This window comes from Vairimorpha necatrix, chromosome 9, assembly GCF_036630325.1.
Source record: "Vairimorpha necatrix chromosome 9, complete sequence".
Taxonomy (NCBI): Eukaryota; Fungi; Microsporidia; family Nosematidae; genus Vairimorpha; species Vairimorpha necatrix.
The window spans coordinates 732,091-746,326 of record NC_088824.1 but is presented as its reverse complement, the minus strand read 5'-3'; the positions used below and the strand labels follow the sequence as shown (position 1 = coordinate 746,326).

General features: G+C 30.8%; 3 protein-coding genes across 4 annotated transcripts; all 3 read left to right on the top strand.

Moving 5' to 3' along the window:
• Positions 1–349: 349 nt before the first annotated feature.
• Positions 350–1,513, top strand: VNE69_09124 (reverse transcriptase; the record flags this gene model as incomplete). Its single annotated transcript, XM_065474644.1, has 1 exon — positions 350–1,513. The coding sequence occupies one exon, from the start codon at positions 350–352 to the stop codon at positions 1,511–1,513; it is 1,164 nt and encodes a 387-aa protein (XP_065330716.1).
• Positions 1,514–1,656: 143 nt separating this feature from the next.
• On the top strand, positions 1,657–3,498 carry VNE69_09123 (endonuclease; the record flags this gene model as incomplete). Its single annotated transcript, XM_065474643.1, has 2 exons — positions 1,657–2,337; positions 2,383–3,498. 2 exons carry the CDS (start codon positions 1,657–1,659, stop codon positions 3,496–3,498), a joined length of 1,797 nt encoding a protein of 598 aa, XP_065330715.1.
• A 1,049-nt stretch (positions 3,499–4,547) lies between these two features.
• Positions 4,548–6,591, top strand: VNE69_09122 (reverse transcriptase domain-containing protein; the record flags this gene model as incomplete). 2 transcript variants are annotated; one of them, XM_065474642.1, is made up of 4 exons in its annotated part: positions 4,548–4,575; positions 4,651–5,512; positions 5,544–6,352; positions 6,410–6,591. In XM_065474642.1, 4 exons carry the CDS (start codon positions 4,548–4,550, stop codon positions 6,589–6,591), a joined length of 1,881 nt encoding a protein of 626 aa, XP_065330713.1. The 2 variants fall into 2 exon arrangements, with proteins under 2 accessions (XP_065330713.1, XP_065330714.1); XM_065474641.1 differs by lacking the exon at positions 4,548–4,575 and having other exon boundaries at positions 5,364–5,512.
• Between the last annotated feature and the right edge of the window lie 7,645 nt (positions 6,592–14,236).

Here is a 14,236-nt window from a genome sequence, read left to right as displayed (position 1 = left end):
TGAAGAAAAAATTCAAGAAAGAATTAAGAAAATCTTTGACGTACGACAAGAATTAGAGCTTTCATGGTTTAAAAGATTTGAACACTTATCTAAATGTAATAGCTGGAATGACTCACAGATGGGACTAATTGCTTATAGCCTCATACTAGATGAATACTACAAGGAGGAACTAGACAGTACTTCATACTTGCAACTGAAAAAGGAATTACTTGCTATCAAGTATCCCCTTAAAAACAAAAGACTATACCTAAATAAACTGGAGAACATCAAGCAGAGTAACTTCAGAACTGTGAAAGAATACTTCAATAAGATAACCAAAGATCTCGAGGTGTATAGCTTTCTGGGACACATGAGCAAAGTCGAAACTGATAGAAGAACAGAAGAAATCTTCTTACGAGGGTTAGAGCCATACACCGACATGGAACTATATAAAGCCGGGATACACAATAAAACACTACGAGAGATTATTCTTCACCTAGAAAGAATAGAATCGGGACTCTTAGTGCATAGTGAGAGAAGTAAGAAAATGATGCTACCTCAAAAAACACCCCAAACTAAAGCTCCACTTTCAAGTACTAAATGGTGCACTCACCATAGAAATAATACCCACAATAGTAAAGATTGCTATTTCCTTAACAACAATAAAGGCATTAAGGAAAAAGAAAACAAAACAATGATATTACGTGAAGAGAACGAACATGAACCCTTAGAACTGATATTAGAAGGTACTACCCAAGGAAACAACATAAATCTATTAATCGATTCTGAATCACACCGCAACTATGTACGAAGTGATGTAATAAAAAGCCTTGATCTATCAGTAGAGGACTGCAAGCCACTAAGAACTACATTTGGAGATGGTACTCACAGGATCATAAGCAAACAAGCTTTAATCAACGTCACTCTACCAAACAGAAAAAATTACCATATTAACTTTAAGATATTAGACAATGCACCGATAGAATTTTTGTTAGGAAACGAATTTCTTACTTCATACAATGCTATTTTAAATTATAAGGATCGTACAATCGTGCTGGATAACGACATCGTAGTTCTAAAAAATGCGAGAAAAAACATCGACGAAATACTAGAGGATAGGTTAATGGACAATATATGTAGTGTCGTTCAAGAAGATGAAATAATTAAATATTTAAAGTTTTACCAACAGAACAACAACAATTTTAGTCACATTAACAACTTAAAAGTAGAGTTTAAAATAATAAAGGAACCGAAAAATATGAAGCCAAAAAATTACAGCGTTCCGTTTAAATTTCTGGAAAGGGCCAAAGACGAAGTAAATAGACTACTTAAAGAAAACATAATAGAGAAAAGCGAATCACATATCACGAGTCCGGCCTTTTTCAAGGAAAAAAAGAAGACTAATGAACTACGACTGGTCGTAGATTATCGAGAGATAAACAAATACATTGGAGACGACATATGGAACATTCCAAATATTGAAGACTCAATTACACTCATGGGAGAAATTTATATTTTAGTCAAATTGATTTAAAAAATGGGTTTAACCAAATTCTTTTAGAAGAAAATAGCAAAAAGTACACGTCATTTTTCTTGTTAGGAAAACAATACCAATATAAAAGAATATCTTTTGGGATAAAACCGGGCCCGAAAATCTTCCAAAGAAAAATCTCAAACATGCTAGAAGAAATAAGTAACATCTTTGTGTACATTGACGACATAATTATTTTCAACAAGACCAAAGAAGAACATACTGCGACCCTATTACAAGTACTTCAACGACTATTTGAACACCACATTAAAATTAATTTTGAAAAATCAAAATTCTTTCAATCAGAAGTAGAAGTATTAGGATACGTCGTAAAAAGTGATGGAATTTACCCAAAACAGTCTTATCTAGAAAACAAAATCTTCTACAAGGAAATCAAAACACTAAAAGATGTACAAAAACTATTAGGAGTCATGAACTGGTACAGGAAATTTCTACCTGATTTGTCAATGAAACTACATGCAATTAGTGATCTACTAAAGAAAGAAAACAAAAACAAAGCACTCACCCAAGAAATGAAATTAGAGATTGAAAGGATGAAACTACATATCCGCCAAAATCATAAATTATGTTTTCCCAATTTTAAAAAGAAATTTAAACTCAACTGCGATGCTAGTGAGTTGGGAATGGGAAGTGTATTGTACCAAGAAGATAGAATCATAGGCTATTATAGCAAAAAATTTGGAGGACCGGAACTTAACTATACAATAGTAGAAAAAGAGTATCTCTCAATATTGCTATCAATGATTCACTTTAGAAAAATTACACAGGGATCTTACATAGAAGTCTACACAGACAGTAAAAACTGTGTAATGGGATGCAATAAAGAAACTTCAAGAATACTAAGATAAAAGCTAAACATGAATGAATTTGATTACGACCTTTTTCACGTAGATGGCAAAGAAAATGTAATAGCCGACAACTTATCAAGATGCTTTGCAATCACTGAAGAGGAAACCCCTAAAATAAAAGAATACATCGCAAGTTTGCAAAGGGCAAGCCACTACAGAGACGGAGAATATTTACTGGACTCAAAGGGTAGAATCATCCTAAAGGATGCCGAAACAAAAATGTTTTTAAAGAACAATCACGTGTTATTTGGTCATCGGGGCATTACCACGATGTATAACAACTTGAAAAATATAGTCTACGTAAAAAACGTCATTCAAAACTTAAAGGATATAATATCAAAATGTGAAACTTGTAAAAGATATAAACCACGAAATAACGGAATAGAGACTAAAGGACCCCATATATCTGCCAACCATAAATTTGAAAAAATAAGCAGCGACATTTTCGGACCTTTTAAATTAAATGACTACATTCATAAAGGGAAAAAGGAGGCAGGATATATCTTGTCCATCACAGACATATATTCTAGATTTACAAGATTATACTTCTATTACAATGTTGGAGCAAATAAAGTCATAGAGGCCTTAACCCAATGGGAAAGAGATTACGGCAAACCAAAACAAATCATATCTGATAACGGAAAACAGTACATTGGTAGAGAACTTAAAACATACTTAGACAATGCAAAGATCACTCATTCACTAATTCCAACCTACAGTCCGAGATCCAATGGAATATCTGAATCTTTAAACAAAACCATTGCGTTTATCTTAGCAATAAACAAGAAAAGAAACATTCAGACAATCCTCGCCGACATCGAGGATACAATAAACATGAACCATAATCGCACCATAGGAACATCGCCCCTTGCAGCCATCAAGCAGTTCTCTGTATTCGATCCCCTACACAACAAAACCACGGTAAAATCGCGACCATACATCATTCCACCATGCAAAGTCAACATAGGAGATTTAGTATACGCCAAAGACCATCACGCCAAAAAACTAGATAAGAAATTTAAAAGGAAGAAACGAGTCACGGAGATAGGACGGAAGGGAAGGTGGATTAGACTAGAAGGAGACCGCCACATGACGCACATAATGGACGTCAAATTATAGGAGAGGCAGAATGTGGTATTACCACACGTAAAATCATCTTTCAAATATTTTGTTCCTCAAAAATATAAAAAGAAATAATTTTTTAACCCCATGCCTTTCAAGAGCAATCAAGAGAAAATAAATAAATCTTTTCCAACTAAGGATTATATTACAGGGATCGATGTATCCAAGTGCCACAGCATCCTAGAGAACTACCTCAGGACGGGACACATCCCTGTGCACGACCTCAGTTGCCAAACATGTCAAAACGGTCATTCTTAATTATTTAAGCAAAATCACCTTCGAGAGGATGAAGCTAAGGAAAGAATCGGAGATGGAAAACTCCACGCCACCAAGTAACAATAAAATCATTTTGAATTAAAAGCACTTAAAGCAGGCGGCAGAAGCCAGCCTCACAGTATTAATGACCACTTTATTTAATTTTGTTTTTCCTATAAATGTTTTTTATAGAAAATAATTTGTTATAAACATTTTACTCTATTTTGCCCACACTATAAACCAGAGGTGGTCAAATACATAAAGCTGTGGGCCAAAATGAATTTTTTAAAATGTCTCCCGGGCCGGAGGACTATTTCGGCTTTGCTTTACACAAGCGGAAATTTTGGATGTTTTTTCCCTGCCCATTTTTTAACAAAAATATTAAGTATCAATTCAATTAGAATAAAACATGTCAAGTACCTTTTAAAGAAATATTATTATTATAAATAAATGACTATTAGATAAACCACACAATAAAAGTGTTACCGTCATCACTTGCAGCACCAATAAAGGACTGAAACAAGATATTTCAAACGTTTCATCTCAACCTGAAACATGATTGTTTCAGGCTGAGAATAAAATATTTAAAGAAATTATATAAATATTATGTCTCTTAAAAAGAATTCTTTTTCAAATACCAAGCTTCAGACTACCCCATCTTCGCCTTCAGGTAACACTGGCGACAACTTTGCGAATCCAACGACAATGGAACATTTATTAGAAAAACCTGGAGTTAACACTGGACTCAGAATGATATCCTACAATGGCAAATCAAACAACAATGCATGGCCATGGATAAATCATTCAAATACTTAGAAGGTGAATGGAAGGATGAGAAAATGCTCGCTTATGCTAAAAATTTTCTTTCTGAATCAGCACTAAAATGATTCGAAGCCGTAATCGAAGATAACAGTACTTCTTTTGCGGAATTTAAATTAAAATTTCTAAATAAATATGGGAAAGAAGAGCTGAAGCAAAACGCGAATCTAATTAAAATTATCTATAAGAAAGTTTATGAAGGTCCAATGCAAGGAAGCATTGAAGATTTTATACACTATCTGATGATTTTGAACAAGAGGGCGAATATTGAAGTCAAAGACCCAATCGAGGAAATAGCAAAACACTTTCCGTTGGCCTTGAGAGAAAGGGCTGAAGCAACAGAATCTTGGGAAGAACTCCTCGACTGGTACGAGAGAAATCAACAATCCAATGAGACGTCACATTCGAAAATGGCGAGGACGATAACAGAGAGTAGTGGGCCGATCAGACAAAGGGCTCCCCCTTCCAAAACAGAAGACAACGAAAGAAAGAAACTTAATTGCTTCAAGTGGGGCGGAGAACATTTGTATAAGGATTGCTTTAAAAATAATCCCAAGAAGGTAATGTCAATAGAAGACATTCAGTCTCAAGAAGACAAAGAATTTACCACGATCAAATGGCACCTCAATACTACTACCCCTGTGAGAATACTATTCGATAGCGGTGCGTCTCATTCTTTCATAAACAGACGGCTGATAGGAAACAGAACTGTAAAGAAAACTGAGGAATCCGTACTAACAACCGCCACCTCCTATTCTCGGATCGATGAAATAAAAAAAAGATGTAGGATGAAAGGAAACCACTATAAAGCCGACTTGCTTGTGGTAAATGACCTTAACTTCGACGTCATTGTGGGAAGAGATTTTATGAGGACCCACGGAATACGAATGAACTACGACGACCAAATAATTGTGATTAATAATAAAGTTATTAAGTCGTACTCTTTCCAAAAACTTATATCTCAGTAGCCTTTTAAAAAGATTGCCTTCGGATAAGAAAATATTCGTTAAACAGAAGCTTTTACACGAATATGAATCAAATTACTTGACATGTAAATCCCCTGCGAACTTTGTTGAACATAAGATACAATTAAACACACCTAAGATAGTGTGTAATAGAAATTATTCATTAAGTATAGACGAGAGGAATTTTGTTCAGGAGGAAGTATCACGTCTTTTAGAAGAAGGTATCATAGAGGATAGTACTAGTAGATGGAGTTTCCCAATAGTAGTGGCCCCAAAACGAGATGGTAAGAAACGATTGTGTATAGATTTCAGAGAACTTAACGAGATTACGGGAAAGGAAGTATGTCAGCCACCTCTGATCGAAGAATGTTTAACATATCTGAGCGGTGCGAAGATATACACCCAACTCGACCTAGAAAAAGGGATAATAGAGGAGAGAACAAATCAGAGTCTTTTAGTAGAACCATCTAAATTTATGTTTAATTACTCAAGTCACTGGGACAATGTCTTGTCTCTTGGCCTTCTTCACTACCGCCTGTTACCGAACGGAAAACTCGGAATGTCTTCATTAGAAATACTAAATGATACAAAACCAGTTTTACTAAATATGATACACGTCTTGACAATCTACTTCAAAATGTTATTTACAATCCCATTAGAGTATTTAGCTTTAAAAAGACTAAAAACCGAGGAAAATCTGGAAATAATCAACACACGGAATAGAGAACACTTTACAAAGGGGGAAAGGCGATCTACGAGAGATGATAGGCATGTTGTTAATGCTAAAGATACTATAGTTATAATGAATAGCAGTGAACTCAACATGATCTACATTTGACTATACATAACAATATGGAGGAAAACGGAAGGCTCGTATCTAATCAAAAGTTTGAAGGATGACACAGAACATCACATTAACCGCAGTGATTTCGTAACATTCAAGACAGAAGAAAATTTGTCAGAGAATGCCCAGTCGATCTTAGACGGACAGCTCCAATTAGAAGAGGGAAGAGTGTTACCGTCATCACTTGCAGCACCAATAAAGGACTGAAACAAGATATTTCAAACGTTTCATCTCAACCTGAATCATGATTGTTTCGGGCCGAGAATAAAACTATATAAAGAAATTATATAAATAAATATTATGTCTCTTAAAAAGAATTCTTTTTCAAATACCAAGCCTCAGACTGCCCCATCTTTGCCTTCAGGGAACAAAAAAATTTTATTTTGTTACTTATTTATGTCTTAACGATTTTTTATTATTTATATTGACACATGGTTATTACAATTTAACATTTATATTGCATCTCTAAATATAATAGTAAAAAAAATTCAAAAAAGAAAAAAAACATCAAACGTTAAAATAAATATTTAATGTTAATGTGAAACTTGAAATGTCGAATGTTCATCCGACATTATTTCTTCATTTTTTGGTTCTAAATCACTTGTAGCAATCCTTAATACCGAGTGTAGATTTTCGTCAGTAATTTGTGATCGATACTTATTTTTCGTGGAAACCATTAAAGAAAAAGTTCTTTCACAAATATAAGTCGAACCAAATAAAACAAGATTTTTCTGAGCATAGTTCAAAAAATGTTTGAAATGTTCATTATTTAACGCGCCATAGAAAGCACTCAATTCGTTTGAGTAAAAATTTTCTTTTAGTAAATTTTTTGATTGTAAGTCATTTAGTTCTAGTTGAATTTCAACAGGGCTTCTTGCACGTCGAAATTGAAAGGATGGCTAATTAATGATAAAGGTTTTTCAATATCTTTGAAATCTTAAAATCTTTTTTGGAATTTAGAATGCAGGTCTTGTGTTATTGCACTATATTTAAAAAAATCTGTATTTTTTAATGATTCTCGCCGTGCTTGCAATGAGTAGAAATAAATTAATAATTTATTATTGAAGTTTTCAGCAAATAAATTGAGTTTTACATAAATGCTTTGACGTTTGAAGCATATTGAAAGCGAATTGGTTTTTACCTTGTAGATTTATATTTAGTTCATTCAAATATTTTACTATATCTACTGAAAACGAGAAATCGTTTAGCCAAGCCTCATTTTGCAATTCAAGAAAATCTTGTAGTTTTTCTTTTATCGACAAGAATGATACTATTTCATCAAGCAAATTTTTTAAACTATGTAAAACTTTACCAATGCTAAGCCATCTCACTTCAGTGTAATAGGGAATTTCGTAGTAGTCACTTTCAATTTTTTTCAAAAATTCAAGAAACTGTCGATGATTTAAGGCACGTCCTCGGATAAAATTTACAGATTTGGTCACAACAGTAACGACGTGATTTAATTTCAAAACTTTTCTGCATAGCATTTCTTGGTGAATAATGCAGTGCAAAAATAATATATCGTGTTCTGGTTGTAACTTTTTTTACTTTGTCGCGAATTCGTTTAAGTAAGCCTATATTTGCCCTGTTAAACTAGGACAGCCATCCGTAGTGACGCTTACTATTTTATTCCAAGTTAAACTAACTTTAACTAAACACTCTTCAACAGCAAGAAAAAAGTCTTTACCAGTAATTGTATTTTTCATTGGATGCACACTAAGAAGTTCCACGCTAAATTCACATTTCTTATTAATGCCGCGAATAAATATTAATAATTGACTTGTTTCAGTTATATCTCAGGACTCATCTAAAGCCAGAGAACAATAGGTAAAATCAGCAATTTTTCTGCTTAGCTGGTCAAGTAAGTTTCCTGAAATATTTTCAATCCGATGTACTATTGTTCTTCTCGAAAGGCTTAGATTTTCAAAAATATGTTTCTTTTCAGGACAACATATCTCCGACACTTGTACGATGCATTGTATAACAAATTCTGCTTCTGAAAACGGCTTACAGAACTTAGCAATTTTGTGTGCGACAGCATAACTTGCTTTTGTAGTAGATTTTACAATATTAATTCGTTTGTTAAAAATTTTTTGTTACTGATTCAAGTTTTTTGTTAAGTTTTCAGCTATGTTTTGAAGTTTTTGTTAGTAAATATTTGCATATTTTGGATGTTTTGTTGTAAAATGCCTGCTTAAATTGTTTTCTTTGAAAACAGCAATTGTTTCCTGACAAACTAAACAAATCGCTTTCTTATTAATGTTTGAAAAAAGAAATTTTACCGTCCAAGCTTCATTGAAGTTTCTGCATTCCAAATCAACTTTTCTTTTCTTAGTTTCTCTCATTTTAAAAGGACTACAAAAAAATAAGTTAAATAAAAACAATAAAAAAACACCAAAGTTTTAAAAATTTACTTACAAAAAGTCCACTTTTTCAATTTTATATATGCAAACCAATGGTAGATTCGAACTAAAAAAGAGTATGCGATCAGAATAAAATAATAATTAACAATACCTGGGCTGCGAACTATCGTCCCCCAAACATTGAGAGGCTGAGAGGAGTGCAGCATATGTTGTCCACACATGCATTTTAAACCTAGCGCGATCTACTTTGTGTTCGATAAAAACCCCACCATGAGAGCGATTGTCGCAAGCGACCCGCATCGTTCACACTAGTGTAATCGGCCAAACGGTTATTTTATTTCGCCTATTATATATACAGTTCGCATACTAATAATGTTTAGTCAACAAAATCTCACAAAGAGTTTTTAAAAAATTGCGTTAGAATTATTCAGCGGGCCGGATAAAATTAGCAAAAGGCCCGGATTCGTCCCGCGGCCCAGCTTTTGCCCACCTCTGCTTTAAACAATCAAAATAAGGAAGATGAATGAGGAGTCTCACAGAATTATAAACTGTTTACAACAATAATAAAAAATAATAATGCAGAAAGGAACATATAGAGTGATATTTCCGTATGGCCTTTCATCTGGTGGCAACCCCACAAAGCTACTTTTAAAACTATACAGGAAGATGAATTTTAAATCCTTAACGGACGAGGAAAGGATTGAAGAAACCTTAGACAAAGTAGATACGGCTATAATTGAAACACACGAACGCTTACAATAGACAAAAACTAAGGGAGATCTTGTACGACGCATGAAAGGAATACCGCTTTCCCATTTTGATAAAAAACATCTAAAAGAGAATTTTAGAAAAGAAGATCGTGTTACGATTTTATATAAGGATAGAAAATGGGGAGAAACTATCATTAACGATTACGAGCTAATATTTGAGTTTAGTTACTTTGGATTAAGGATGTTAAGAGAAAAGTGGAAAAAGCAATAACGGAGTTAAAAAAAAATTGATGAAGTATTATAGACACTATAAAGAATATAGAGATTATCAAGTGATAATCCGACTACAGAAGATATAATACAAAACCAGGTAAAGGTAACACGATGAGAACGATCAAAAACAGCTGAATTAAGTCGAAACGGCTAATTCAATATTTAAAAGAATTAAGTTTATATCGAGGGTCATCAGTTTTGGCTATTTTGACAGACGATTAGAATATAGATTTATAACTGTGGTATTATCCACATGTTAAAAAAATTATTTTTTCTTACAAAAACTTTTCTCAAAAAATGAATTTTCTAGAATTTTATTTTTTATAAATGCATATTTTAGAAAAGAAGGGTATTAGCTGCGAGAGGAGAAATGCATAGCAAAGCTATGACGGGTCAAAACTAAACAAAGACCAATGCATGCCAGGGGAGCCGTCGCCTTCAATAAAAAATTATTTAAAAACTATTAAAAATGAGCAAAGTACCTAGCGTTAACGTCAGTTAGGTTATATATGTAGAAATATTACAAAGGAATATATGTTTATTAAAATTTATAGTCGAATCAGATACAGTAATTGTTTTTATAAAGCTAAAAAATAATAATCACTCATCTTAATAGGAAGAAAAAAATAAAAAGCTTAAGAGCTTGCAATATAGCACAGAATTATTAGTGACTAATCTTGATCTAAGGGTTAAATATGGAAAAAACGTAATAATGTCAGCTGTCAGAAAAAAATAATTTTAGCAAGCATTATAAGTTATACGAGGAAAAAATGATTTTATGCGAGTGAATGGTTATGCTTTGTCATTAATATCTTTCAACTACTATTTTCTAAGTCAATATACAATGTTTTTTGGGGTTGTAAGCAATCTTTTACTTACTTTTTACATAGTTTTTTTAATAGTGTAGAAATATATATGACCATAATATAACCAACAGATATTCTTTTGTTTGTATCTACTATCATGTATTATTGTAAATATGTTTTTAAAATATTACCTTTGTAAAAACACAGTTTTAAAATAGTATAAAAATGTTTTTAGAATTTTTTAAACCGTAACAAAAATTGAATAAACATTTAACCATCGAAAAATGCAAAAATGTATTGATCAAACAATGAACTTTTAAATTTTTGTTTGAAATCATTGTATTGTATTTAATTTATGATTTTAATTTTATTTGATTATTGATATGTTGCTTAGAAGTACTTTCTAAATATCATGTTTTTGTAATGTCAATCTTGTGTTCGGATTTTGTTAATATTAATGCGTGTATGAGTAAAGTAAGAAGAATGATACCATAAACCCCTCCTTATATTCATAATCAATATTTGTCTGGTTTATATCTATTAATTACAATGGCCATCTATCGTATCTTTTGTATCTAATTGATAATATTCATTATCCATTCTTATATATCTTAAATCTTATTTTATATATCCACAGAATCAAATTTCTTGTTTGTATAATATATCTATAATCTTTTCGTATGTATCTATAATCTTTTTCTGTATATATCTATAATCTTTTTCTCTATATATCTATATCTATAATCTTTTTTTTCTATATATATACAATAAATTATATTTTTTGTGTTTATTTTCTATATAACGATTATCTTTTATCTTTATTATATGACGTATATAACACCATCATCAATTATACTTTTGAATTTATTCCCATACTAATGAAAATATAATTGATGAAAGTAATATATGTTAGTAACTATATAAAAAAGAACATCGATTTAAATTAAAAAACACAAAAAAATATAATTTATAATATATATATAGTTCAAAACATAAGAAGTTTTTTAAAGCATCCCCCCCTTTTCACTTACCGCATACACGCATTATCATTGACAAAATCCGAACACAAGATTGACCTTAAAAAAAATGATATTTAAAAAGTACTTCTAAGAACATATCAATATTCAAATAAAATTTAAATCGCAAATAAAATACTGTACGAATGTTTTCAAACAATCATTAAAAGTTCATTTTCGCTTATACATCTTTGCGTTTTCATTTTTCGATGGTTATAAAGTTTTTTTCAATTTTTAAAAGGTTTAATAAATTCTAAAAACGATTCTAATACTTATTTTGAAACTGTGTTTTACGAATATAATAACTTAAAAAGATATTTACAATAACACATGAGAGTAAACACGGCAGAAAAAATATCTAATTGTTTCAATATGGTCATATTCACCACCATACTATTAAAAAATAGGCAAAAAACAAATATATTAGAGACACAATTACAAATAATAGAAAAATATGAGTAATAAAACTAAACAAATCCTTTTTTATATAAATTTCTTCTTTTTAAATACAAAATTTATATCAATAAGTAAATGTTTATATGAATCATGTAGACATGACAGCCTTTAGGCATTTTTAAGCAAAAAAATGTAAACGAGTAACAATTTTTAAATAGCGCTTCGGACCAATTTGCGCATAAACAAACACCTTTAATGAACAAAATATTCAATCGACTGGAAAGAATATAAAGAATAATTCTTTCTTTGATTTTCTTGTTATTGTTTGGTTGAATATTTATGTTTGGCATAATATACTTAAAAAATGATATAATATCAAATTGGATGAATAATTTTTTTAAGGGTAAAAAATTATTTATGTAAAGCAAGACATGATAGGTCAGTCACTGCTTTACAGTGCAAAAGAACTAATGAAGATTACAAACATTTATAATTGTGTAAATTTTAAGGACTGCAATTCTACGACATGTCAATTTTCTCATTTTTATTAGAAATTGAATTGTTATATAAAATTAATTTTTACAAACATTTTTCTTAGAAAGAAGGGAACAAAAAAAACCAAATGAAAGAAATGGAAATTAGAAGTCAATACAGATGAGTTTTTACAAAATTGTGTAAAAAACAGTAGAGTTTTTTTTTACTCACCGATAATGTTTCTGGCACCACAGTAAATAAAATAAACAAACATGACGAAATCGAAACTAACATTATGCAGAATAAGTATTTCAAAGATCAATATCATACACGAACTAAATATTTTTTGTGTGTAGAACTATGTATACCTCATAGACATAAGCTGTTTTTGAATTAAATGTTTAATTGATATCTAATTTACCAAAAACCTATCTAAGAATCTTTTTAACAAAACAAGAACCTAAAAAATATAGTAATTTGCTAAATTTAATATAAAAAGAAGCTAGTGTCATGTGTGCAATGATTAGGATATTTTATAGTATATGTATGAGGGTGATTTTCTTGAAGGAGCATGGTATTGCGCTAGTCTAGATTTCTGAGGCGTAATTGTTTTGATTTGTCATTAAAGACTATTTGTTTATTAAGCAAAAAACATTTAACTATGGTTTTTAATTGTATGTTTGCCATTTGTAAATGACTTTATGAGTTGCTCTAATAGATGTCTACAAAACTGACAAAGTTAGAAATCTACAAAGATAATTTCATGATATTTCGAAACTGGGAATTAGCACTATTATAAAAAAAACTTAAACGCAGTTTACGAAACAAAAATTAGCTGTAAGCAACTTCAAGCATACATTAAAAAAATTCAGATTAACAAACAATTAAAATATTAGACCCTTATAAAAAACCTTTTGACTATCTGAGCGTTGTTTATGATTAGGGCTGCCATAGAACTTATTTTCTTATTGAAATTTCAATTTTTTATATATGCTAAGTATAATATTAGAACGTATTTTTTGTGTGAACCAAAAGCTAAAATTTTTTTTTTGATAAATTCAATACCTATATATGATTTAAATTTTATATAGATGTTAAAGTATGCTCGCACTAATATTAAACTGTAACATTTTGCTTTATTTATAATTTTATTAAATCATAGCGACGTTAATTAAGGTTGTTTCGCTGTAACATCTAATTAAATATTGCTATTAAATGAATAAGGGTTAAACATAAAATAACAATGCCTCTCCCTATGCGATACCCTCTCCTATAAATATACTTAACTACTATTTTCCTAAATTCATAGTGTCTGTTAGTTTATGTTCCTCGTTTTTAAGAACATTATAAGAATCTTTTGTATACACTTCAACATATTAGCCCACATAAAAACGGAGTTTATTAAATTGTCAATTTTTTTGAATTTACAATTTAAGCTTAAATCACTTGTTATAATTTAACTATTCTCTATATCAATTCCAAAATATCTAGAATTTTTTTTTGTAAGACTATTTACTATCATCCATACATCGGCCTTATATTTCCCCAAAATATCAAAAAAGTATTGTATAGCATGATAAATTAAAAAAAACACGCAGATCTAAGATTGCTTTATTGACTCTAGATATTATTTCTAGTGGTTCGGATATTCTTCTAATTCTTTCAGTTGCTTCATATTCCATCCCCTTTTTATTAGCTTCAAACTCATACGTTTTTTATCCATTTATTACATCTATTTTTCATCTCATAATGCTTATTTTCACTTTTGTTTCGTTGAATTTAAATTAAATGAATATTTTCTTCTCAATCAGTTT